Source organism: Limanda limanda, chromosome 4, assembly GCF_963576545.1.
Source record: "Limanda limanda chromosome 4, fLimLim1.1, whole genome shotgun sequence".
Taxonomy (NCBI): domain Eukaryota; kingdom Metazoa; phylum Chordata; class Actinopteri; order Pleuronectiformes; family Pleuronectidae; genus Limanda; species Limanda limanda.
Window position 1 is genome coordinate 13131245 of NC_083639.1, and position 23753 is coordinate 13154997.

The 23753-nt window shown below is 42.0% G+C and overlaps 1 protein-coding gene across 1 annotated transcript; it reads right to left on the minus strand.

Annotated features, from left to right (window-relative positions):
* Window positions 1-424: 424 nt before the first annotated feature.
* hipk1b (homeodomain interacting protein kinase 1b) lies at window positions 425-18045 on the minus strand. Its single transcript, XM_061069608.1, has 18 exons — window positions 17725-18045; window positions 12544-13277; window positions 11729-11920; window positions 11409-11590; window positions 11133-11256; window positions 10189-10308; window positions 9952-10038; window positions 9624-9808; window positions 9377-9527; window positions 9102-9288; window positions 8645-8763; window positions 7085-7219; window positions 5901-6061; window positions 5663-5734; window positions 5001-5165; window positions 3414-3616; window positions 3244-3326; window positions 425-2377 (listed from the first exon to the last, which is right to left on the minus strand). Exons 2-18 carry the CDS (start codon window positions 13273-13275, stop codon window positions 1907-1909), a joined length of 3369 nt encoding a protein of 1122 aa, XP_060925591.1. The 5' UTR covers window positions 13276-13277; window positions 17725-18045; the 3' UTR covers window positions 425-1906.
* Between the last annotated feature and the right edge of the window lie 5708 nt (window positions 18046-23753).

Sequence of the window (23753 nt, forward strand, 5' to 3'; positions counted from 1 at the left end):
CTAGATGCTGATTTGTTTTCAGCGCATATTTCATATAAGGTTCCGACTCAGTGTTGGGGCCATATTGAAGGAAAAGTCATTAACAGAATAAAGTTGTAATTTAATTCCTGTTTTGTTTTTGTGGTTTTCATATAAACCTTTAATTTATGTTCATTCTCAAATTCTGATACATGACATTAATATTACAACTTATTTACCTGTGTTTAGTATTTAATCAAATGTTCTTGTTTTCCCATTGTGTGGCGTTGAAGTGTCTATGCGCCGTGACATGTCAGATGCTAAATTAAACTGTTATAGTACTATAACCTTTGATAAGGTTTATGACCTTGATGTTTAAAGTTACACTGAGTTGTAGCAGTTGCTTTTTTTTAGAGTCATGTGGGAAAGTAAATCATTGAGTTGTGCTAAAATAAAAATCAACACATTTGTGAATTTATGGTTATTTTATTGAAAACAGTGAAGGTGGATTATTTGAGCTGAAACCTTTTTCCCTGAATTAGTTCTACCAAAGAGCCTCTGAACTATACTATGTTCAGATGAAACAGTTAAATACTCAGACAACACAAAACTGATGCAAACGACAGGAAAGGTTACTTAAAATAAAGGAAAAACATTTCAGGACCCACAGAGACCATCTGAACGCTCTCGTCCTCGAGCTCAACATGGTGGCAGGAGATCGGCTCTGAATTCAAACGGGCCGTGTGGAAAACCCTTTTTCTGGTGGAGGAAGACACTCCACCTGTGATTGAACGGCGGCCAGAGACTTAACGGCTTCTCCTCCAACCCCAACTGACATATCAGCCAGCGGTTTATCAACTTTATCATCTGTCAGTCATCGTACAGCAGTGTGGGTGGTTTGTTAAAACTATAGCGAGCATTTCTAAAGTGTCAAGGGGAGAAAACAGGACAAATATTCAGCCCCACCCAAATAATATACATAATATATATATATTCAAAAGCTGTTAAAACTGGCCATATATCAATTTTAATAATGAGCAGGTCCTACACAGATTCACAGATAATAGATTTTTTTTTTTCAGTCCAGGTGTAACTTGATTTTTCATATTTCAAGGAAAGGAGGGAAAAAGGGTACATTTTCTCTCTTTTTGAACTGTCTAAAACAAAAAGCTTTTCACGTCATTCCTCAGGATGGTGTTTCCACTCCTCTGTACTTCATAAATACATTCAGCACTCAGTTGATGCAGTTTGAAAAGAAACAAAACAGACATGATTAATCCTGTCTAAACAAAGTCACTACATTAACAGACTATCACATGTGCACTTAAATTAACATGTATCCATCACAGTTTTTTACCATTTTTCTCTTATTCCACATCATGGACGTTCCTCTTCCTACCTCTCACCGACAAAACATAATTTAATAAACATAGTGAAAGACATATGTGAGTAAAGGGTACAGTCATGATTATATTTGCTAAAAACATAGGGCCTCGCTGATTAGTGGGACAACTTCGTGACGAGGGATCGTGATGGTCGTCGTGGGACAGACGTCTAAAAGCTAAAAGTGTCGTTGCAGCTTGTGACAGGAGGAAAATCTCTCTTCACACACACACACAACCTCAAGATTTACAGGTGTATAACACATTGACCAATGCTAGACGAGTACATCGGGATAAGATTGGGATAAAATATGGGCTATAAACTATATCCTTGAGGGGAAGACTAACTGATACGATATCAAATAATACCAAAGAACATTTCAAAAACACTCAAACAGTCCACAGCTGGAGGGGAAATTCTGCCTAGTGGACAAAAGCAGCTAACAAAAAAGTGATTGACAGTTACTCTATTAGAAACACAGTTTAAATGTCCCTTTGTGGTAGCATGAAGGGAAGCAGACTTTTTTTTTTTCTTCCTTTGTTTAAAGTGAAGTGTGTGTGTCTCCCTATAGGAACGGGTACTGGGTGAGCCGCCTGGGACTCAGCTGGTAGGCAGTGTAAGCCTCGGCCCGGGGCGTCACGCTGACGTAAGGGGAACCAGTGGCGAACTGATGCTGGTAGGCTGTGGGGAGGCCGTGCAGCAGGCTACTGACGGAATCCCTGCGGCCGGCCGAGTCTCTCCTGGAGGAAGAGGATGAGGTGTATGTTGCTGCATAGGTGGAGGGGGAGTGTCCGTGGCTGCTGTGACCACGGCCAAGCAGCTGCTCCATGGCCTGAGAAGCTGAGGAGAGGGCGGTGGAGGCCGGGTACGTGTACAGACTCGGGCCGGGGCAGGAGACGGACGTCAGGGCGGACACTTCGGGGAAGTTGAAGTGGGAGGCCGAGAGGGCGGGGGGGAACGTCTGCTGGCGACGCAGAGACGAGTCACAGTGGGACAACCCAGAGCGCTCCTGAGATGAAGAAACCACCGGCTGAACCTGAGCAGAGAAATAAACATCAGACGGCAGAACACGTTAAGAGATTTTTCCAACACCAGCATCGGCAATATAGTACACAAATCAATGTAGCAATCCAATACCACGCCATTCAAGTATTTTAGTTTTATCCACAGAAAACTGCAGTATTCTTTTTCCATAAATAACTCCTACTCACAATAAGTCATTATTTTCTACCCTAAACCACCCGTCCCTCTAGAAGTTGAAAAGAAGGTAAGGGGTTTGCTTTATGAAAAATCAAGCACAAAAAAAATCTTCATGACTGCAAATAAATGATTGAATAAAAAAAAAATAGGGACAGGTTTGTAATTAATGCACACAACTGTGAGAAGATATTTCAGAGAAGTGCCGGTTTTTGGTGAGCCAGTGTTATCAGCAGGAGGCGACTCAGCACAGATGAATGGTGCTGGCACAATTTGGCAGAAACAACCATTTCATCAATACTCAAGTTTGTTTCAGATCATTTACACTCTCCTGCCGTTACAAGGTTTGTCCAGCAGAGGGCAATATACTCTTTTTCTAGGACATGCCCATAACTTTAGTTTTCTGCCACAATAAAAATCTTTGACACTTTCCAGATTTTTTTTGGGTTGTTTTTTGTTCATGAACTTTAGAGAAAAACAGCAATGATTTTGTTGAAAGCCAATTGTTATCAAATGTTTTGCATTTCCATTTCTCTATCTCTACCTTAGATGATAAGATTTTTGTAAAAGCTGGCAACACTGTCGGCTTGTCAAAGCCCTCCGGCTGTGGGTAGTTGTGTTAATACAATGCTTAGGTTTTAGAGTGTGTCTTTAAAAGGAAAAACAAATAATAAGTTATTATCAACAACACAACAGAAGCCTCACCTGGCTGAGGTTGAGGGGGTGCTCCATGGTCTCCCCTGAACTGCACGGCTGTCTGTTGGATCTCTTGGGCTTCATGTAGTTCCCTGAGGATTCGAAGTTGTAGGTTATATGGTTTTTTGCTTTTTCATCCAAAAGATACATTTTATTGATAGCTCACAAATGACACTCACCGGTCTCCAAGCGTCCACGTGAGGCCGCTCCTCTCTCGGAGCCCTGGGCTTTGACAGAAGGTGCCACCACTGCCAGAGACTTGACTTGGCGTGAGGACATGGTGCTTGTGCGGGGTAGAGGAGTCAGGGGGCTGGCTGTGGACGAGTCAGAGTCGTGCACCGTCACACAGCTGATGACATTAGTACGCTGGCTCAGACCAACGCTGTGTAAGAAAAAGAACACTGTTATACACAGATCAAATACAGAAATTTAGAAAACAGCAGAAAAAATGTCATCATAGTGGGACAGAGCGGGTGGATATTCAATAGTTTTTAAACTACAAATATAGGATGAGCACAGCCGGCACATGTCCGAGTAGAAGTGAAACAGTTACTGTTTTTGCAATTAACCACAGTCAAATTCTAGAGAGTTTTATCAGGTAAACTTAAATGATCTTTATAATCAATGTTGATTACGAAGGTGCAAAGCTCACAGTAAAAACAAAAAGTTGTTATTGTGACAGCCAGGCCTAGTTTAATATTTATATGAAAGCACCAAGTTAGAGGAAGAGGCAGTGTGTCGTCCACATGGGGGAGGAAGAGGCCGGGGACTCTGCATCCAAACCATGTTAGGCTGGCGCCTAGCAGCAGCTGACTTAGAACTGGTGCGGACCATTCGCCCCACTCCACTGTTTCACTCATAACATGCGATTACAACATAAGATTAGGCCAAAGTTACAAATGTAGAAATGCTATCAGCCTACATGTGGTGTTATACACTTGTTTTGTTTTGTAGAACCACTCCTTGCTTCTCTAATGCTGTGGACAACAGGTACAATGTTCATAAAAAATGTTGAAAATAATTTAATAGTTACATTTATAAACAATGTAGATCATAACTGGTACGTTTTGCCATTACAGTGCTAACAGTTAAATATGTCAGGTCAAGAAAGACTGTCTTTATTTTATTTTAGAAAAACAAGTATTTATGTTAAGTGAAGTCAAGAAAGACTCTTTATTTTATTTTTTATTTTTTTATAAAAAAAACAACAAGTATTTATGTTAAGTGAATTCAAGAAAGACTGTCTTTATTTTATTTTTATAAAAACATGTATTTTTTCAGGAAATAGTTCAACTTAAAATGTCAGGAGATCCATTATAAGTTGTTGTTGTGTACATTACTGTTAAAAATGCACTTCTAATAAAGTGGGTGTTGACAAAACCGGTTGTCATTTTTATGTTGAGGCGGCGGGGGTGTTGTCGGCAGCTGTTAAATGTAACTAATAAAGTAACTTGCAATCTAACTTAGTTACTTTTTAAAGGAGTAATCAGTAATCAGATTATTTTTTCAAAGTAACTGTGGCAACACTGATGATGATAATGAAATATCCCTTACTGAATGGATCCCAATTGATCTTATTGATCCCAGCCCTATAACCAATGGAAATGGGAACTGCCAAGAAAAGGTTTAATTGGTGTATTACTGCAGTGCTAAAGTCGAGTGAAACATTTTTGGTCCACCTAAATGAAAAGTTAGGTGGTCATTAAAACCATGAAAGAATATTGTCGAAGCATTTCATCTCTAGTCCAGAGGACTCCTTTTCTTACCTGGCTGGATGGAACTTGCGCTCATCTTCAGTGTCCGTGTCACTGTGAATAGTGATAATGCTGACTGCTGGGCTGGGTGTGTCAGAGATGATGATTGGTTGGGACAATGTGGCGCTTGAACTGGATGGGTTGATACCACCGAGTAACGATGCTGCGGATACACCCCTAGAAAAACCAAAATAATGCCGTTAATTAATTTTCTCAGAGAGGAAAGTGTGACTAATAAAACATAAAAACCACACGGAAAAATGAACGCACAGAAGTTCTGTTTCATTCAAAATTTTGTTAAACTCTACAGAAGGAAACTCAAAATGTTTCAAGAAAAATTAAATAAATCTGGAATCCATTACAAACTAAATGTCAATCCAGACTCATAATATATGGTAGTGAAGACTTTGAAGGACTTTGAAGGAATTCAATACAACGTTTTTACGTTGTATTGTCATAATAAGTGTATAAAATGTGAGTTATGACCAAAAACTCTGAATATCTAAATCTGTTAATCTTTGTACCCGCTTTGTAAAAATTCCCTCAAAGTGTTAATGAAAAACTTGTGTTGCTGCCACATGAGAAAATAATTTTGTTTTAACCGTTCATTATTCAATGTATGATTTTGTCTACCATTATAATCTTTTGATTAAAAACTACAGGGCTTTACCGACCTGTTTCTGTTCTCTCCACGTCTGGCTTTCACCTTCTTCCTCTCCTGCTGACTCCTGGCTTGGGTTGTGCTTCTGTTGTGTTCAAAGATCAGTCTAGTTAGTGACAGACACAACTGAAACACTAACAACATGAAACGTGAACACAAGGGAAAACTCATTATTCTGAGGGGACAATAAGTAGCCATGTTAGATAGGGTTGATGTTCCGTGAGCCTCTGTAACAAACTCTAATGACCGACCTCCAGCTCTGTCCCAGTTGTATGGAAGCATCGGAGTGAAGTGTTTTGAGGGGAGATTCTGCGATGGTCGTCTGGTGGGCGGCGCTGTGGATGGCCAAGCCTGGGACCTGCTGCCATGAGGATGGTATGAGGATTTGTTGGGTGCCAGTGGGCCAGGCCTGCTGGGAAAAAACGACAGAGACTCTCAATTCAGAACATAGAAAATCAAGGATCGGCTACTCATGAACCGATTATCTGATTTCTGGAATGGTCCGCACACAATGAGCCATGCTGAGAAACAAATTCCAAAACTGAGGAGGCAAAAACAATGGGCAATCTCTTCTATGAGCCAAAGCATGAAGCTAAGACAAGCGAGCAACCTTTCCCAAGCCATTCTCTTATTAAAGCAAAGCCCTATAACAAATTCACAGGAGGATATCATGCAAAGCACAGACAATGAAACACCGTCAACAGTCAGATCAGGTATAAAGACAAGTATTCAAAGAACCATGGTGCCTGTTAAAGAAGAAACACTTGGAGATTAGTTTAGTTCACTGATGCAAAAACTGTCTGTTGGTAAGCTGTCTTGGGGGAAAAGGCATGCCACATGTTCTGGGGCTGAAACAAAAAGATGTGTGTCAGAGTCGGGGCTGTGGAGTCTGGCTTCAGTGAGCTCTGTGGCCGCAGCCTCCTCTGCTGAAATCAAGGATGGACAGGACAAGAGAAGCTGCAAGCAAAGCGCAGAACAACTCAGCAGCACATGCGCTCCATGCCCTCAGCACACCTATGGGGAGAGACTGTGGGGGGTGGAATGACAGTGTGTGAAGGGCGAGAGGGGGGGGGGGCGGTGGCATCAGGACTGGAGTGACTGTAAATCTAAATTCTGATTGTCACAGAGGCAAATTTTAAAACATGAACACCATGCAAACAATGGTGATCAATATAGACCCAAAAATGCTATTGATTACTAGTAAACACTGATCAGCCATGATTCTGACAAATGCTTGTGAGGAGGGAGAATGTAGAAGTATGATGCATCAAATAAAGACAACCCACATACGACGTGTGGCACAGAGGGAGAGGAAGAATTGTGAACAAATGAAAAGAAAATGGAAAGTGAGGGCAGGAGAGAGAGATGGCATTGTTAGTGGGAGAGCGAGTGTGCATATGCGTGTCTTCCTCCAGGGAGGTCATCATTGCTTTACCAGCACTGTGGCTGTGTGCTCCAGGAGGGTGGGCCGACCCACCCCGGTGCCCAGCCCAAGGGGCAGAGCATACTGGGGGGCTATGCCTGCTGAGGGTGGGTGGAGGGTGGCCACCATCAGGGGTGTGCAGGAACCCTGGAGGAGGGAGGGAGGGGAGGATAGGGGAGGGCAGGGTTAGGGTTGGACGAAACGTGATGCCCTTCAAGGCTGAATCTCATTACGATGAAGGGACGGAGCCGATGAAAGCAGCTGCACACTCGCACCACCGGCCATCTGGACACCTAACCTCTGTCGGTTCCAGCAACCAGTTCTAAATTTAGCAAACAAATTGAAATGAACTAGCTTTTTGTGCCAGATGAGTCTCTCCGACACTGCACATCTGGCCTCCATCCCAGAGAGGAGACTGGGAATAAGAGAGGCCTGGCAGTCAAGCTTTGGAAGCAAATCCAAGGCAAGATGCAGTCACCAGGAACAGAAACAACAAAAGCAGCTTCATTTAAGCCACAGCCCTCCATCATTTCAAAAATCAGCTGTGTAAATGCATTAAAATAGCCAACATCTCCACTGAAATGAAACCTCTCTCTGGATGAAATCATTGCATCCACGAATAAGCAAACCTGGACCCCACCGCTTTCAGCTCGGTGCTCGAGACATGTCATCATTCACAGATGTCAGATTTTTACCACAGCATCGAGTTTAGGTTACTGATTGATGGAAGACGTGTTCGTGTGCATTGTGTCAAGAGCGAGGAATTGCTGGAATGAAAGGAAAGTGACTGCAACTGAATGACAGTTGTACAATACTGAAAATAGATCAACCTAATGTGACAAATCTACAGACACCTTTATCACATCTCAACAACTTTCACTCTCTGCAAATGATGCAGGTTTACTCACGTGGGTAATATTCATATGGATTTAATTAATTAGCCTTACCTCCAGTCTCAAGTTTAGCCCCATTCATTACATAAAAAGTGTTAAAGTATAATGGTGAAAATGACCCAATAATAGTTTTGTGTTAGCTGCAGTCTGTCTCCATTTGTCAACATACACTCTCTCTTTCATAAACCATGCGCCTACTCTTGGTTTATCTTTCTTCATCCTATCCCTTTTTCTCCCTCTTGTCCTTTCTCCTAGTATGACATTTAAATGTCAGTATCCATTATAATCATTTCTCTCTCTGAGAATTATGCTACTTCACTGAGCCAAATCCAGAGGTCAAACACATGCTGACTCCATCAGATAGTCTGTCGATGTGACAATGTCGCTGCTTCAGTCTGAAGTGGGAACATGAGCTTGTTAGGTCTGAAGTTGGTGTTCATCAGAACAGTTTACAGACTATGGACAAGGTAAGGCTCATGGAACTCTCAGATCAAAGCACTGCTGTAAACAAAAAGGTGCAATACTTCTTCAAATTTTGCCAACAAGCCGATCATATTGCCATTGTAATGACAGGTCACCTGCAATGAACATGACGGAAAAAAAATACAAGTCTTTTTGAAACAAGAACCCCAAGACAACATATGAAATTTGACAAAACTCATTTTTTACAAACTCTTACCTGGGTGAGCAAACTTGGCTGGATCTGCAGCGCCTGAGCAGATTGGTTCTGAGGTACAATAGGTAGAGAGTTCTCCATCCTCACAGGGAAAGTGGAACCCTTATTGGATGGCTGTAGCCCTGGAAATGGACATTTCCACACAAACAATGTCAGTAAAATATGACACAGAGTAGGTTTGTATGCACAGCAGGTATCCCCTAATAATAGGTGTGCAAGTATTGGTTATAGAATCCAGGATATGTTCATTGCAGTCCAGTAGCCATTGTGAATCACATGCACAGGATCGAGCACTGTGTGCATGTTCAATAGGAAACACCCCACTCCGTTGATGATAAAGGCTACATTTTATATAACTTTTTTCAAATCACAGCCATGTTCTGCCTTCAAACATGCCCATAATGAAGACCCCTTGTGTTGTTCTACATGGTTCCAGTGTGGATGCAACTGTTTAGGTTACCTTGGAGAGTGGAGGGTGGGCAGACGATGAGGGTCTGCTGGAAGGGTTCTGCCTGGCTACACAGCCCCGCAGGACGCGTTGGAATCGGCACACTCTGTTGAGCCAGCCCGGGAATGTTGATGGTGGCCTGCTGGTACAGAGCTGGCTGGTAGTTCAGCAAAGGCAACGCTCCCCCCGCTGAAGGCACCTGTTAGAGAAACACCACTGCTTAACACTGGAGGAGAAACAGGTGCCAAAACTAAGGTAAGAGTTTATGGTGAGGAGATGAGTCGTACCTGGTTATGCTGGTTGAGTTGGCTACTGAAGGTGACAGTGAGGTTGCCCGCGGCAGCACTGGGGACGGCACTGGTGGAGTACAAGGATTTGCCGCTGTCGTAGGCACTCCGGCGCTTGCAGATCTCCATGTTCTGGAAGCAGGACTTCACACTGAAAAGGAAAGAGGGATGGTGTCTCAGTGATTGCATTTCAATTAACACTAACCTATATAAATAAATATAAGTACATCTCAGTACAAACACTTACTGGGAGCTGTGGGGATAATCCATGAGGTGGCTCATTGTGACAAAGGGATGACCCAGAGTTTTTGTAGGTGTGATTCTTTTGTCTGCATCCAGTCGGAGCATCCGCTTTAAGAGGTCTATAAACTCTCGTCTATCAGCTTTCTCAGCCAACATGTCCGTCCCCTCCAAATGGGACGACAGGTTCACCTGGAATTCACAGAATTACCCACAAATAGGTCAAACTAACAATATCAGGTATTTCCTGATATGTGCATTTAAGAACCCCCACAAAAAAACCGGTGTGTGAAGTGCAATGCTTTAAGTATAATGTGAAAATTTGCCATTTATACCTGCATCATGTCATCCAGACAGTTGAAGATATACTTCCTGGCCTCCTTGGACTTGATGCCCATCTCCATTTCATGCTCCGATGGGGTCTGGAAAAATGCATAATATATAATGAAAATCGGTCTTACTAGGCCCAAATTTTGGCATAATTAACTTTTTCCAGATGGCAGGAAAAAAACATGTTAAGTGTTAAACCTTTTAAACATGATTAACACCATTTTATATGTCGCTTTATTCACCTTCAGCCTCCAGAGTGGGTAGCTGGAGTCAGGGCCTCGGTTGAAGAAGCGGCTAGTCTTAGTGCCAGCGCTCAGTAAATACTCTGCTGGAAGGCCTTGAGTCTGGGAGATGTATCGAATCTGTAAAAAGACAGCAAACAGCAAATTCTATCAATAAGACCACAAAAACCTTATTAAATGATTAACTTTAATACCCCTGAAGTGTGTGGTCTAGCTTGTTCTTCCGGAGCACAAAACGATATGAGTTTTTGTACAGTAGTACCATGGCCTGTTACAGACTAAAATCTTATGGTTAAATTGTTTTTTTTGTAACAGTTTTTAGTGGCTCTGTCTGTAATGTACCGCTCTTCTCAATGTCTATCATTGGCACTGCACTTAGCAAGCAGGAGAAAAAAAAGAAAAAGATAGAGAGAGAAAGAGAGGTTGAGATAAGCAAAATCAGTGTTGTGTGTTCGTGCGATTACGTTTCCCACATGCTTTGGGATTATAATAGATAAGCTACGCAATTCTTTATGTATTCAACCACAGGACGAACGTGAACACTAGACGTCTCTACAGCAGGGCTCCATCTGATTGGTCCAATACAATGGCATGCAGAGTGTGAATGCATGGCACATGACATAATTTTTCGCAGTCTTTTGCGATAGATAGATCGCGAAAATTGATACCCCGATGATAATAAATTTTGTATACATCATGCAGCCCTAGGGTTAAGACTTCACCAGTCCTGGATCCTGATATTCACTTTTGAAAGTCAGTAGGAGAGATTGGGATCCTGCAGTGAGATGCTAAAGCTTCAGCTGAGGAAGTTGTATAGCTTTAATATAATAAAGTCCCATGATTGGCTGATGCCTTTATTCGCCATGAACTATTTACCTATGTTTAAGTACTCATGACAAAATGACAAGTCAAATATATATTTGTATATACATCGATGCACTGACCTGGTCATACTCAGAAGCTCCAGGGTAGAGAGGCCAACCCAGAAACAGTTCAGCTATCACACAGCCTAAAGACCACATGTCAATGGCCTCACAGAACGGCAAACCCAAAATGATCTCTGGAGCCCTAGAAAGCAAACAACAGAAGATAAAAGGACTAGAACCAAAGAATTACAGCTGAGGTCAAAAGTCATAAAAACATGACTTACTATCAGCACTCATGCTAATACGATTACAAGATGTATTTAGGCTAACAAAGCACAGTTGGATGCCACCGACCTGTAGTAGCGGGACTGCAAGTAGGTGGAGCAAACAGCCTTGGACACATGACTTGCTGAGCCAAAGTCAATGACCTTCACCTTGTAGGGCTGTCGGAGGGGGTCGACCAGCATGATGTTCTCAGGCTTTAGGTCGGCATGAATCAGACCCAGGCTCTTTAACTTCATTAGGGCTGTAGCCACCTAAAGATACAAACACAGAGATATTTACAACTAGAATAACAACTGGGGATCCACAACAAAGTTGAAGTAAGAAAATGCCAGGTAATTACATGATTCCCAAAAATATGTAGAAAATGTGCATCATAGCATTTTGCCAACCTGCTGTAGGATGGGTCTGATGTGGCGAAGGGGGAGCGGGCTGAACTTGCTGTGCTTGAGAAAATCATACAGGTTCTGCTCCAGCATCTCAAACACCAGGCAGGTGTGGCCCTTGTGTTGGAAGCATTCATACGAACGCACAAAGTTATACTCATCTGCGTTCTCTGCACTCAGTCGGTTCAGGATGCCCACCTATTAAAGAGAGAGAAACAACATGTGACTTACTAAATGCTGGCACACACATGATTAACACCATTACATGTAAGAACAATGAAGGAAGCAAGTTTTGGAAATTTTGCAACAAAACTATTACGGCGTGAAATAACAGTTGCTGAAGTGGAGGCACATTCAATTTAGATGTATTTCAATCTGAGGGTTATTTCAGTCTAACGGCCCCAACCACCACCACCAACATATCTGTGAGGCATCTGCATTGACCCATGTAAACACCATTCTACTAACTCATTCCTTTAATGTAAGGATTATTTTCCAACACAAATTGAGCCTGTTGTTCAGGGGAACACATCGTTGAAAAGCTGCTTTTAGATGTTGTGAAAAGTAACGGCCTATTTGGGGATATTTTTCAATTTAAATAAATCTACACTCTAGTCAACCACAATTAATTTGTCCAGTGCCATCACTATCATTTTGGGGTTAAAAGATTAGAAATTAATAATTCCTAACTATTTCTCATTCAGAGGCGCTTAACCTATGGATCCAAAATGCTGCAGCACAAGAGCTGCTCTGGTGAAGCAGTCACCGCTGCACAGAGAGGTTACAGGGAACACATTTTGTCAACAAAAGGATCCAGTTACCTCAATTTGGCCCTGACGAGCATAAGACGGATGGTTTTTGAGGATCTTGATTGCCACAATCTCATTGGTGCCCCTCTTCCAACATTTGGCTACTTGTCCAAACGTGCCTCTTCCTAGGAACTCCAGCACTTCATAGCTACAGGTCACTGAGCAGAGAATCTCATGTTGCACCAGCTGATAATCTCCTTCCCCATTGGAGCTGCTGCTTTTGGTGGTTGTAGCCGAGTGGGGTATCGACTGGCCAGTGCCCCCTCCTCCACCGCCGCCTGTACGGTTGGAGTAGGTTGCAGCAGGAGCTGAGAGCTCCTCTAATATTTGGACACTGCCACACCCACTCCCGCTGCCTTCGTTGGCCTCCTCCATTTTTCTCTTGTGCCCGTGCCGGTGCCCCCTGGTCTCCGAGGAGGTCTCGGCATGAGTGAAGGAGGAGGACGTTGCCTGCTCAGCGACACGTCGACTGGAACCACGGGGAAGACTGCCAGTGCTGTCGGCTGCCCGCACCACCACCTGACCCCTGGAGCCAGGAGCTGAAGGGGGGAAGACCAGGGATGGTGCGAAGGGCGCCACAGCCATTGCCGGTGCGAAGGTGTATGCTGACTGGCCTGCTATGGCGCTGTAGGCTTCAGTGGTGGACACATCCCAAACGTTGCTCTCCACCTTCAGCTTCTTCACACGGCAAAAGGCACTGGAGGAGATCGAGGGGGGGGAGAAGACCTGCAGCTGAGAGCTCATCGCTGAAACGACAGAGATGAAAGTTAGGGAAACAGCCTGAACTTCCAAAACACATTTCATTCTAAAAATCATGAACAAAGATAATACAATTATAAAAAAACTTAAAATCAATGTAAGTATATCACATTGTAGTAAACATTCATCTTAAACACAATAGCCTGTCCCATTTACATCAGTGAATGTGGAATAAACTAGCCTGGGTGCCAGACGAACTTAGCCCCGCCCACAACATTTGTTGTTCGGGAAGTTCAGTCTGGCATCGCTCCGTTGGGGAGAAACTATGCTCGTACAGAAGCTGTACGGACCAATCAGATCGTCAGGGCGGGCTTTATACGATGATTGACAGATGATCTACAGTGACGTAGTCAACCACGTCAGCAAAGAGCGCTGACTGCCGCTGGAGAGCTGAGACAGACATATATAGTGTTTATATCTATGAGCTGAGATGTGTCGATGCTGCCATCGAGTCTGTTTCAGAGACATCGACAGCGCATTCATTTTGAAAGAGGAACAGAGGAACGTGATCAAGGCATTTGTAGATCGAGAAGATGTTTTTGCCGTCCTCCTACGGGATTCATAAAAAGTTTAATGTATCAGCTGGCCCCGATGCTGCAGCCACACAAGCAGTCATATAAATAAAAAGAGAGTGTGGGGGGGGGGGCGCTACGCTCCTCAGCACATATGAGACAAAAGACGCATGTTGGGACGCTGTTAATGTTGGAGCAACAAGGAAGTGAATGCTTGAAAAAAACGATTAGCCCCCGTTTCTCCTCCTCGCTGTCCTCCTGCAGAGCCATGACAGCGGAGCTATGCAGCGCAGCGTGCGGATCAGCAGCTCCGTGGATTCCTGGTAGCGACGGATCTCTCTCAGAGCCTCGGGACCGGCGGGTCGCGGTCCCGGGCCGGTAACGGTACCGGGCCGGTCGCGAGTCGCGAGGCTCTGAGAGAGATCCATCGCGAGCTTCTTCACGCCGCCGGCGGCCGGGGCTCTCACAAGAAGCCCTGGTCTCCAGCTGCTTCCTGGGGGCTTTGCCTCCGGTGGAGATACGAGCGGCATTAGCAGCATTTCCATTGATTTATTTAGAGAGTGAATAAACTCCTGAAACAGACAACTGACAACAACTATGCGTCGCTTGACATACGTCACATACTACGTTGCTCTGATTGGTTGTAGGTCTATCCAATTGAGCGAAGAGGCACTTGGTTTCCTGGTTCGGTTGAAACACGCCCCATAATCACAGCCCAATGGAGCGGTCTCAGACTCATATTCTGACTAGAATAATGAGTCTGACAACGTCAGGCTAGGAATAAACAGGATACCACTAAGAGTAGGCCCAAAGTTCAACCCTTTGTTCTCCCACTTGACAGACACACCCACTATGAGACACACATTTTACGTTTTGAGAAACGTTCAAAAGTTAAGTGCAAAGTAAAAATCGTCCTTGGAGCCATAGCAGCTGCGGGCTAACAGTAAGTGTAATATGGTAATAGTATTCATGTTGGTGGTAAAACCCCAGTGATACCAATCTGTGGTCAAAAATTTAACATTGACTTGGTGTTTGTTTATATGCATAGACAATACCAGACTCTGCAGTTTTCTCTGGGCTCCTTTGTAGGATTCTGGCAGGATTTGAAGATAATTAGGGGACTTTCTGGGCAAGGCGTGGTCTCATGAAGAAAAACTGCATTTCTTCTCTGCTTGATGGAGTAGCTCAAGTAAATAAAGATCTGACCGATTTTATCAGGGGACCACAACCATGACACCCCAGAGTTGAGACCAGGAGGCCAACACAGAACAATAAATAATGAATGAAATATAATTTATCAGAAGCAACATTCCAGATGTACAATACATAGATAAAAAATCTTTATATTTCCATGCATTTATATTGCACGTTTACCTATTCATTACTTTCCCTGATGTCAGCTCTTTTATCGTATCTTATAATACTTATGCTTGTGCACAGTAAAGCCGGATCCAAGGGCCCATATTTTACACCTTTCTGGGATTGAATTTTAGGTATTGGTACCCTTAAGATGATATATCAGTGGTTTAAAGTAGTAAAACTGCTGCAATATGTATTTCCATATCCCCTCTCTCCAGCTGCAGACAAAACAGGCTGTTTTTGCCTGCCTCTGATTGGCTGACTGCACTTTGAGTGACACACGACCAGGCCTATGACCGGTGTTATTCTGGCACATTCACTCTCTCTGGTAAACACAGCTGAAAGTCATGTTGTTATGTTTGCAGCTATAGAAGACCAGCCACATATTTACAGTCGGTTACAACAGGAGGTTTCTGAACGGCAAGTTAGACCGTCCTCGTGTTTATTCGTGTTTTAGCAGGACAGTCGGCCAATGTAGGGGTGACGTCTCGAGTTACAGTAAGGGGTTTCAAAACAGAGTTTCAATAGAGATTAACGTAGACTGTACTCCGTACTGAGCACACCAACACAGCACGTCACAGGAAGTAAAGCGTTACTGCTGGTCTCGAACAGTAACGTTCTTAGGAGGCATGTGAACGGACACATTCTCTTCATTGCATCCCTCCATGCTGCAGTGTTTCTTCAGTGTTGTTTGTAAGCAACATGTCTGCTAAAGGTCGATGCATGCTTCTGCGTTTTCAGGGACACGCAAGAGCCCCTTGTGTGTGTGCGTCGCCCAATTTTTGTTACAATACGACAAAGCTACGCAAGCCTCACGCAGCCCGCAAGGCTGTGATTGGTCTGCTAACTACATCCTTTCCGGAGTCACATTTCCGATTTCATGCCCCATAATACCGGCAGAAACCACGGAAGATTTAGAAGAACGAATATGGACCAAATAGAAGAGCGTTTGGCAGAAGAGATCCAAAAGTATGACCACTTGTATAACGGAAGATATGGGACAAATTTGTCTGCCAGAAAAAGGCTATGAGGAGCAGCAGTGGCAAACCTTACTCCGCCTGGTGGTCTGGCGGTGAATCGCTTTGCAACACCTGCAACCCTTGGAGAACCGTAAATTAAAAGCGAGTCCGTCGACACAACTGCGTGAAAAGCCGAAGTTGCAGAAGCGTGTGCCGGCCTTCAGTGTCGAGTTTGGTGCGGAGGGGTGGTGATGGGGAGTGAGGATGGACTGGTACCGCCTTGGTGGGGCTGAGAGAAGTGTGATCCAGAATGACATCATAGGGTAAGGAAGTAGGAAACGCAACGTTTCTATAACATTTCTTCAAGTGACTTTTTTCATATTTTGAGGGTCCCCACTGACCCCCATCAAGTAGTTACGGATAGTAAAAGACCAGAAAATGTATTTTACACAATAAGGCGCCTTTAACCCATAGTTGATCTACCTCAGAGTTGTAAAAATGTTTTGCAGCATATCAAGTATTTGTCATTATTTGATTATAATTATGATTATATGATGTCTATTGTGATAATGATTGATGTCGGCTGATATGAACTTTATTATTCTGATATAAATGACCATATCATTCAGAACTAATACAACTTTCATCAAAGAGTCTAAGAACAGTGTAAATAAATACGGACTACTAATTACATATTAGTCTACATTCATCGAAATCTATATTGATCAATGATATTATACCTGATCATCACGTTGGTTAATTCTGTGTGTCTGTGTGGTATAGACAAATAATAAAATATGTTACCGGTTATACATATATTGCATTTAAGCTAGAAGAATGATTAATTGATTATCGAGATTATCCTTAATTTTATGGAGAAATTAGTACAACTCTGACCGGTATTATAATAAGAACGAGAAATGACAGGTATGTATCAGAAAGCACAATGTTGACATGGATTACAGAACGAGATATGCGTCTGTGCGATGTCTAAGTGGATTTCATGGCTGCTTCTTTCCAAGAAGGACCCTTTGTACGTGGCTCGACCCTCGTATTGTTCTGTTTGGGTGGGGTGCAAAGGGGAATGTGGGGAAGTTACGCGTCTGGAAACAGCCTGTGTTGTTCCTGATTGGCAGTACCGACACTCCCGTTTCTAAGAAAAGCCACACAAACTCAAACTTAACACAATCGTATCGGATGGGTGTGATTCAACACAATTTCCAGTGGGGAGAAAATGAAGTGTAGAAGCAGACAGTGGTGCGTCCACTGACAGTGGGGGGACTGGGATGGACCACGGTGAGAGGTAAGCTGCGTTGGCCGCTGTGAGTCAATGTGATCGCATCGCTGCCAGAGAATAGCTTCCATCAATCGTGTGGATGTCAGTGTGATGACCACAGACATGTTCACTCCACTGACACACTCAGCCTTCCAGGACCAGATCGACAAGGCGATGCTACATAGCTCGCTAATGCTAAAAAGCCGACGCTTCAACTTTCTGAAAAATAGGTCGTTGGGTATTTTACCACTATCCTCACAAAAATACGCTTAAAAGACACAGATCGTGTGACAAATGAACAGAAAACACGTTTGTGGTGGTAACATACCGGATTGTGGGAAATTACAGTGTCGAAAATCGGCTTCCTCCTAGATTTAAATCCCACTGCAGTCTGCTGCTGGACCAGCGTTATCCGATTAGCTCCCGCTAGCTAGCTACCGTTAGCTGCTCGCTAGGCCTGCATTGTTTCTCCAGTCGGCGAGGGGGCAGGCAGCAGGAGGAGACGTCACAAACCTTGAGGAAACCCCACAGGTAGCATCGGCCCGTGGGTGTTAATCCACGCCTCGTAAAAATATGTACATATGTTGATTAAAAAAACAGAGTAAAATCTGTGCTAAAAGGGTCTGTGTAGAGGCAGTAGAGCCACCGCTCACCGGAAGTTACCACGCTGTACCAGCTGCGATTCTGACGGTATTTCCGCTCTCTACCGTAATTACCATATAATCCGCAAGAGTTGCACGCTAACACGGACGTTGTTTTTAACAATGTTAAGAGAAATGTTAAATAGAATAAAGTAGTAATACAATATAAGTTACAAGTGTAACACGATCCCTCATTGGTTGAAAGAGTGTCTGAGACACATTTGGGATCGATTTAGAGACAAAGGTAAAGGAAAAGTTTTACGGTATAAAAAAAAAGAACGTGACTAGGGTAGAATACATCAGTACTTTTCCAGGAGCCCCCCCCCCCTCTCTCTCTCCCTCTCTCTCCCTCTCCCACTCTCATCATATATCGTTCCACTCATCATCATCATCAATGTTTTGAGGCCCTTCTGACAAAGTCTGACATGGTTGTAGTCAATGGCGAGGAGGAGTACATCAGGGCAATTTTTGCCTCCACTATCTTAAGTCCAGGGGCATTTAAAAAAAAATTGGGGACACTTTTGTTATAACTTGTGAAATAACATTTAACCTTTGTTCAAAATAATAAATATACTTATTTAGGCTTACAGTATATGAGCAATTGCCATCAAATGGCAATAATAAGACTATTAGGCATCAGTCTACAGATTCAAAGTGTTTTCTTCGACAGAAAACATAAATCAGACAATCATATTCATTTTATTATTATTTCTTTGTGGTTATTTATTGATATTATTTCATTTTTTAAAATAATAATCTCAACAATGATGATAATGTGAATAATAATAATAATTCTTATTATTAAGGCCTCACTATAATGTTGGGAATTAGTTTAGAGTTATTTGAAAATGTGTTCTCCTATCAAGAAAATACTGTATCTATGCAGTTGAAATTAAATACTACTGAATTATTTAAGTATTTATACGATAGTTACTTTGAGTCAAAGAGGTCGGAAACACACATTTGTCATAAATGTTAAGCAGCTGAATGCTGAAAAAGTTTATACTTGAAAAATTCAAAATTGATGTCTATGCAATCACAAATAAACTTTTCTAATGTTCCCTATAGATGTTTGTTTCCATTATCTTTATTTGAATCAGTCGTGTTTTATGTTGACTGATTATTTTCTACAAAGACACACAAACCCTACTCAAATTCCATAGAAGGACGTGAAGATTATTCCCATTTATTATGAGATTAGAAGTTTGGTGGAATTGAAGTAAAATTCCATGTTTGGTACATGAGGCATTGTCATACATGTTCAGTTTGGAGAAGATTGGACCATGTATCTTCGAGATTTGATGATACGCGTGTGTTCCGAATTTCGTGAAGATCAGTTAAATCAGACGGAATTGCTGCGTTTTAGGAGGCCCTGTTGAGCCATGTTGCCACGCCCATTTCGAATTACTCCAGAATGTTTAACTTTTCATCAGGCCTGAAGCGCCTGCGAAGTTTGGTGAGTTGGGAAGTTTAGAGTTTGGATTCTTAGAGTTAGCTTATATTGTCGTACCCTTTTTTCAACAACATATGTAACAACTTTGCTTTTATAAACCATTGGAGAAATAAATCAATCAGGCAAAAATAACTTAAAGTGCAAATTTTCTTTTTATTCTGATTTAATTTTACAGCAGAAATTATGTAAAGCATTCAGAAGACATTTTCCACATATAAGGGCAATATTCAAAACACTTTGCATGGCCTCAGCAACAAAATATTCTTTTAAAAACATCCACAATTTAGTGATGCTTCTGCATGCACATTTGTAACTTAAAAGGAAAGTAAAAACTACGCTACAAAATAAAAGAGGGATGAAAGACTGTGGTAGGCATGGAGAACACAACAGCAGGCAAGGTGGGAATATAGCAGGAGATGAGAGAGACAGAGAGGGAGAGAGAGAGGGAGAGAGAGAGAGAGAGAGAGAGAGAGAGAGGGAAGACGGGGTGAAAGAGGAGAAAGGCAAGGAGAGGTCAAGCCATAGATTATCTATAAGGATCTACCATTCTAGCATGCAATGTGGTGTTTGGCCACGCCCTCTCAAAACAAGGCCTGAAAGGTTATACCATTCATTTCTAGGCGGACTTATGAGAGCAGAAGCAATCGCTGTGCATGTTTATCAGCTGTCTACTATGGCAATATTTCTTTCTTTCTTTTTTTAAAACTTGTTTTTTAACACTACATACTCTTTTTACAGTTACCATCCTCTCCGAAAACATGAACATATTGATGGATTTTCTGCAATCTGTGTGTTTCGTATTGTATGTCTGGGTGTATGTGTGCGAGTGTGTGTTGACAGGCGCAAGCATTTGAGGTTGGTGTGTGTGTGTGTGTATGTATCTGTGCATGTAGACAATGTATAAAGCAATGTTTTTGAGTTGTGCTGATGTGACAGGAGGGGCAGTTTAAGAGGAGGTTTGAGTGATATTGTAGCGTGAGTGCTCCTGACAGCGCCGTCCTAACCATGGCTGTCCCTCAGTGCGATGAAGATTCAGAAAACATGTGAAACACACATAGTAGAGATCTTCCAATTGTAAGAGTTTGAATTTACCCTCTCTTCCAACGTCTTTCAATTTTCTAAATTAAGATAATTGAGGTGATACATGGCCATTAGTTATTCTTGCATTACTTAAGAATCCTTTGTATGAAGAATTGTGTGCGTTTAAGACAAGAGCATGTGTATAAATAGAAACATCACATTACCTACTCTGAATTTAGTTTATATCCAAGCAAAATCCTATAAAATAAGGGATTTGGAGATTTGTATTTCCTTGTAGAAAAAGTGTTGCAATCTACAGCTAGAATACAGGAAACAGATCGTTTGCTGTTTCAAAACGGGGCTGGTAAATCCGGAGAGGCTTTTTTTTTAATCAAGAGCTTGATTTGAAAGTTTGTGGATACTAAATAGTGAATGAACAACTGGAGAATCCCTAATAATGTCAAGTTTGCTCACATACACATGGATACACAAATGTACACTGTCATCAGTGGTACAACTCTGTGTCAGCAAACATTACACTCCACATACCATCTCCCTGTTCTTCAACCCTGAGTAAAATCTAAGGGAGAGATTTAATTGTTCCCAAAGACATAAGCACAGAGAGAAAGGGTGTGGCTTTTTTTTGTATCTGAATGTGTACATTTGTGTTTGACTGTATGTGTAACATGTGTGTGTGTGTGAAAGGGACAGACACGAAGAAAGAATGAAAGAAAGAAAGAAAGAGAAAAAGAAAGAGAGAAAGAAAGAGAGAAAGAAAGAAAGTGTGTATGACAGTTTTTTTGTTCTGGAAAACTGCTGGGTAACGCTTTCACTTAAATGCTGCAAGAACGGTTTTTGAGGAAAGACAAGACAAAGCGAGTCCATGCAAGAAACACACATCTTCTTCCCGACAGCGACACTGGGACGTTAAACAGACTCATGACAGTGCCTTTCATACATTAATTATATGGTTATCATCCTCTAATACTGCAAAATGCACACAACAAGTGGGGCATAAAGTGATACCGTAATTACCAGTTTGTCTCATTAGGCAACACGTACCACCAATCAGGCCATGGGCATTCATTCATTCCACTGACAAACCGGAGCTTCTAACGTAAGACTCGCATCCAGTTTAACACTGTCAAGTTCATTCTGAGCACACGATTTAAGAAAACAAACCTTTTTTTCCAAAACCTTTTGGAGGACATACAGTAGATATTTCCTGATATTGTCTTGCACTTTTTCTGTTATTGAGCAGGCACTTTCTAAACAGAGCTTTCCAGAAGTCCAAAGTACATGTTGAAGAGTAATGGCAGTGACAATGAGGAGAAAAGGGAAATTAATCAAATGATATGTAAGAAAGTAAGGGGGGTGGGGAGACATTCTGTTTGAAGATGAAAAGCTTTGACTGGAGGCCAGGCTGGATCCGCTGTAGGTGTGATTAATGGTCTTAATAAAAGCTAGTATGTTGCTGAAGTACGACCACATTCTAAAGAATGTAGTGCCCTCTTCCCTTTTTTTGGGACATCAGTCATTGCATTGACATTAAAACGCTCATCATCATTATCATCATCACCATTAATATAATTTTCATACTTGCATCATCACCATCATCATCATCATCATCATCATCATCATCATCATCATCATCATCATCATCATCATCATCATCATCATCATCATCATCATCATCATCATCATCATCATCATCATCATCATCATCATCATCATCATCACCATCATCATCATCCTCATCATCATCATCATCATCATCATCATCATCATCATCATCTATATGTAAGTCTGCCTCAGACAAACTTTATAACTTGAAGGGAGGTCTAAGGTTGAGCTAGTACTAGATCTCTTCTACTGTTTATTGTGTGTGTATGTCTGAGTGTGTGTGTGTTGCCTCTGTGGATCTTACTGATAGCTTTTGGGTGTTGGTTTCCCCAACATAATATATCGTTAGGCAAAAATAGCATTCATAATAATTGGCACTACTGGCAAAAAGGGTTTAATTTTTGCTAGCCAAGAAACAAAAGCACAAAATGTAAATGTTTCGTCTGAAAGATCATTGTTTCAGCTAAAAGTTGTTTTTCCCATTTATATTTCTAACATTAGATTTTTCAGTTTGCATGCTTTAACAAAATGTTCTTTTCAGTAACACTTATACTGGATACTCTTAAAGTGAAGCAGTTAAAATCCTCTCACAGTCCATAGCCACTAACATGTTCTTTTTGCTGTTTCTTTGTCTCATGCACATTACTCTGTTTTAAATATCTACATTATTTACAAGCAATACAGCCATCCTGTGTTACCCAGATCTCTGTCTTTAAGTTCTCATTATGGGAGTAAAATAATTTATAATCTTAAATACAGTCCTCTTATGAAAAAGTTTCAGGGTCCTCGTATCCCCTTACCTCGTCAGTTTATATACAGGAATATGCAATAGTCCAAAATATGGATTTGAACGCCCGTATAGGCTAATATGGGGACCAATGCCCTGTTTAGGGGCAGGTATAGGACCCATGTCCTGTACAGAGCACGCATAGAGACCTCTCAGAGTCAAGAAGAAGTCAAGGCATTGGTATGTGACTCTCTCCTCAAAACCACAGTTAGGATTTAGAGGTTCACGCAAAGAACATACTAACAGAGACATTTAACCATTGGAACATGTCATATTTTACCACACAAAGGGGGAAAACCAGTCTCAAGATAAACCACTCTTGAGCCAATTAAAGTAATAATCATATCCTTGAATAAATAAAGTAAAAAAAAGCACCCAAAATAAGTCATTTGTCCTTACACAGTTCACATTACACAGGGCAAGGATAAGTTGATGAGGACGTAAGTGAGACACAACTACACATAGAAATACAAAAGAAACAACACTAAAGCAGTTTGGCAAGCATGCAGGAGCTTGTAGCTCAAACACATGCATTGAATTGAACGAACACAGACACCACGTCAGGCGAGCAAAGTGCTGCCTCTGAGAACGACTCCATACAAAGTCCATGTAACAAATTAAGACATCGTTATTCAGACCCCCACCCTTTATCTAACAATGCCCCTCTTACATTCAAGTGCAGTTCCTCCCCTTTGGATCGGGTGACTGATTAATAGGTTTGTAAGCCTGTGAGTCTGAGTGGTTGGTGATATTGTGATATACGGAATCAGCAGAATGATTTGCCACTATAGCTCTTCAGGATGATGGAGAGGAGGAATAAGCGAAAAAATCTT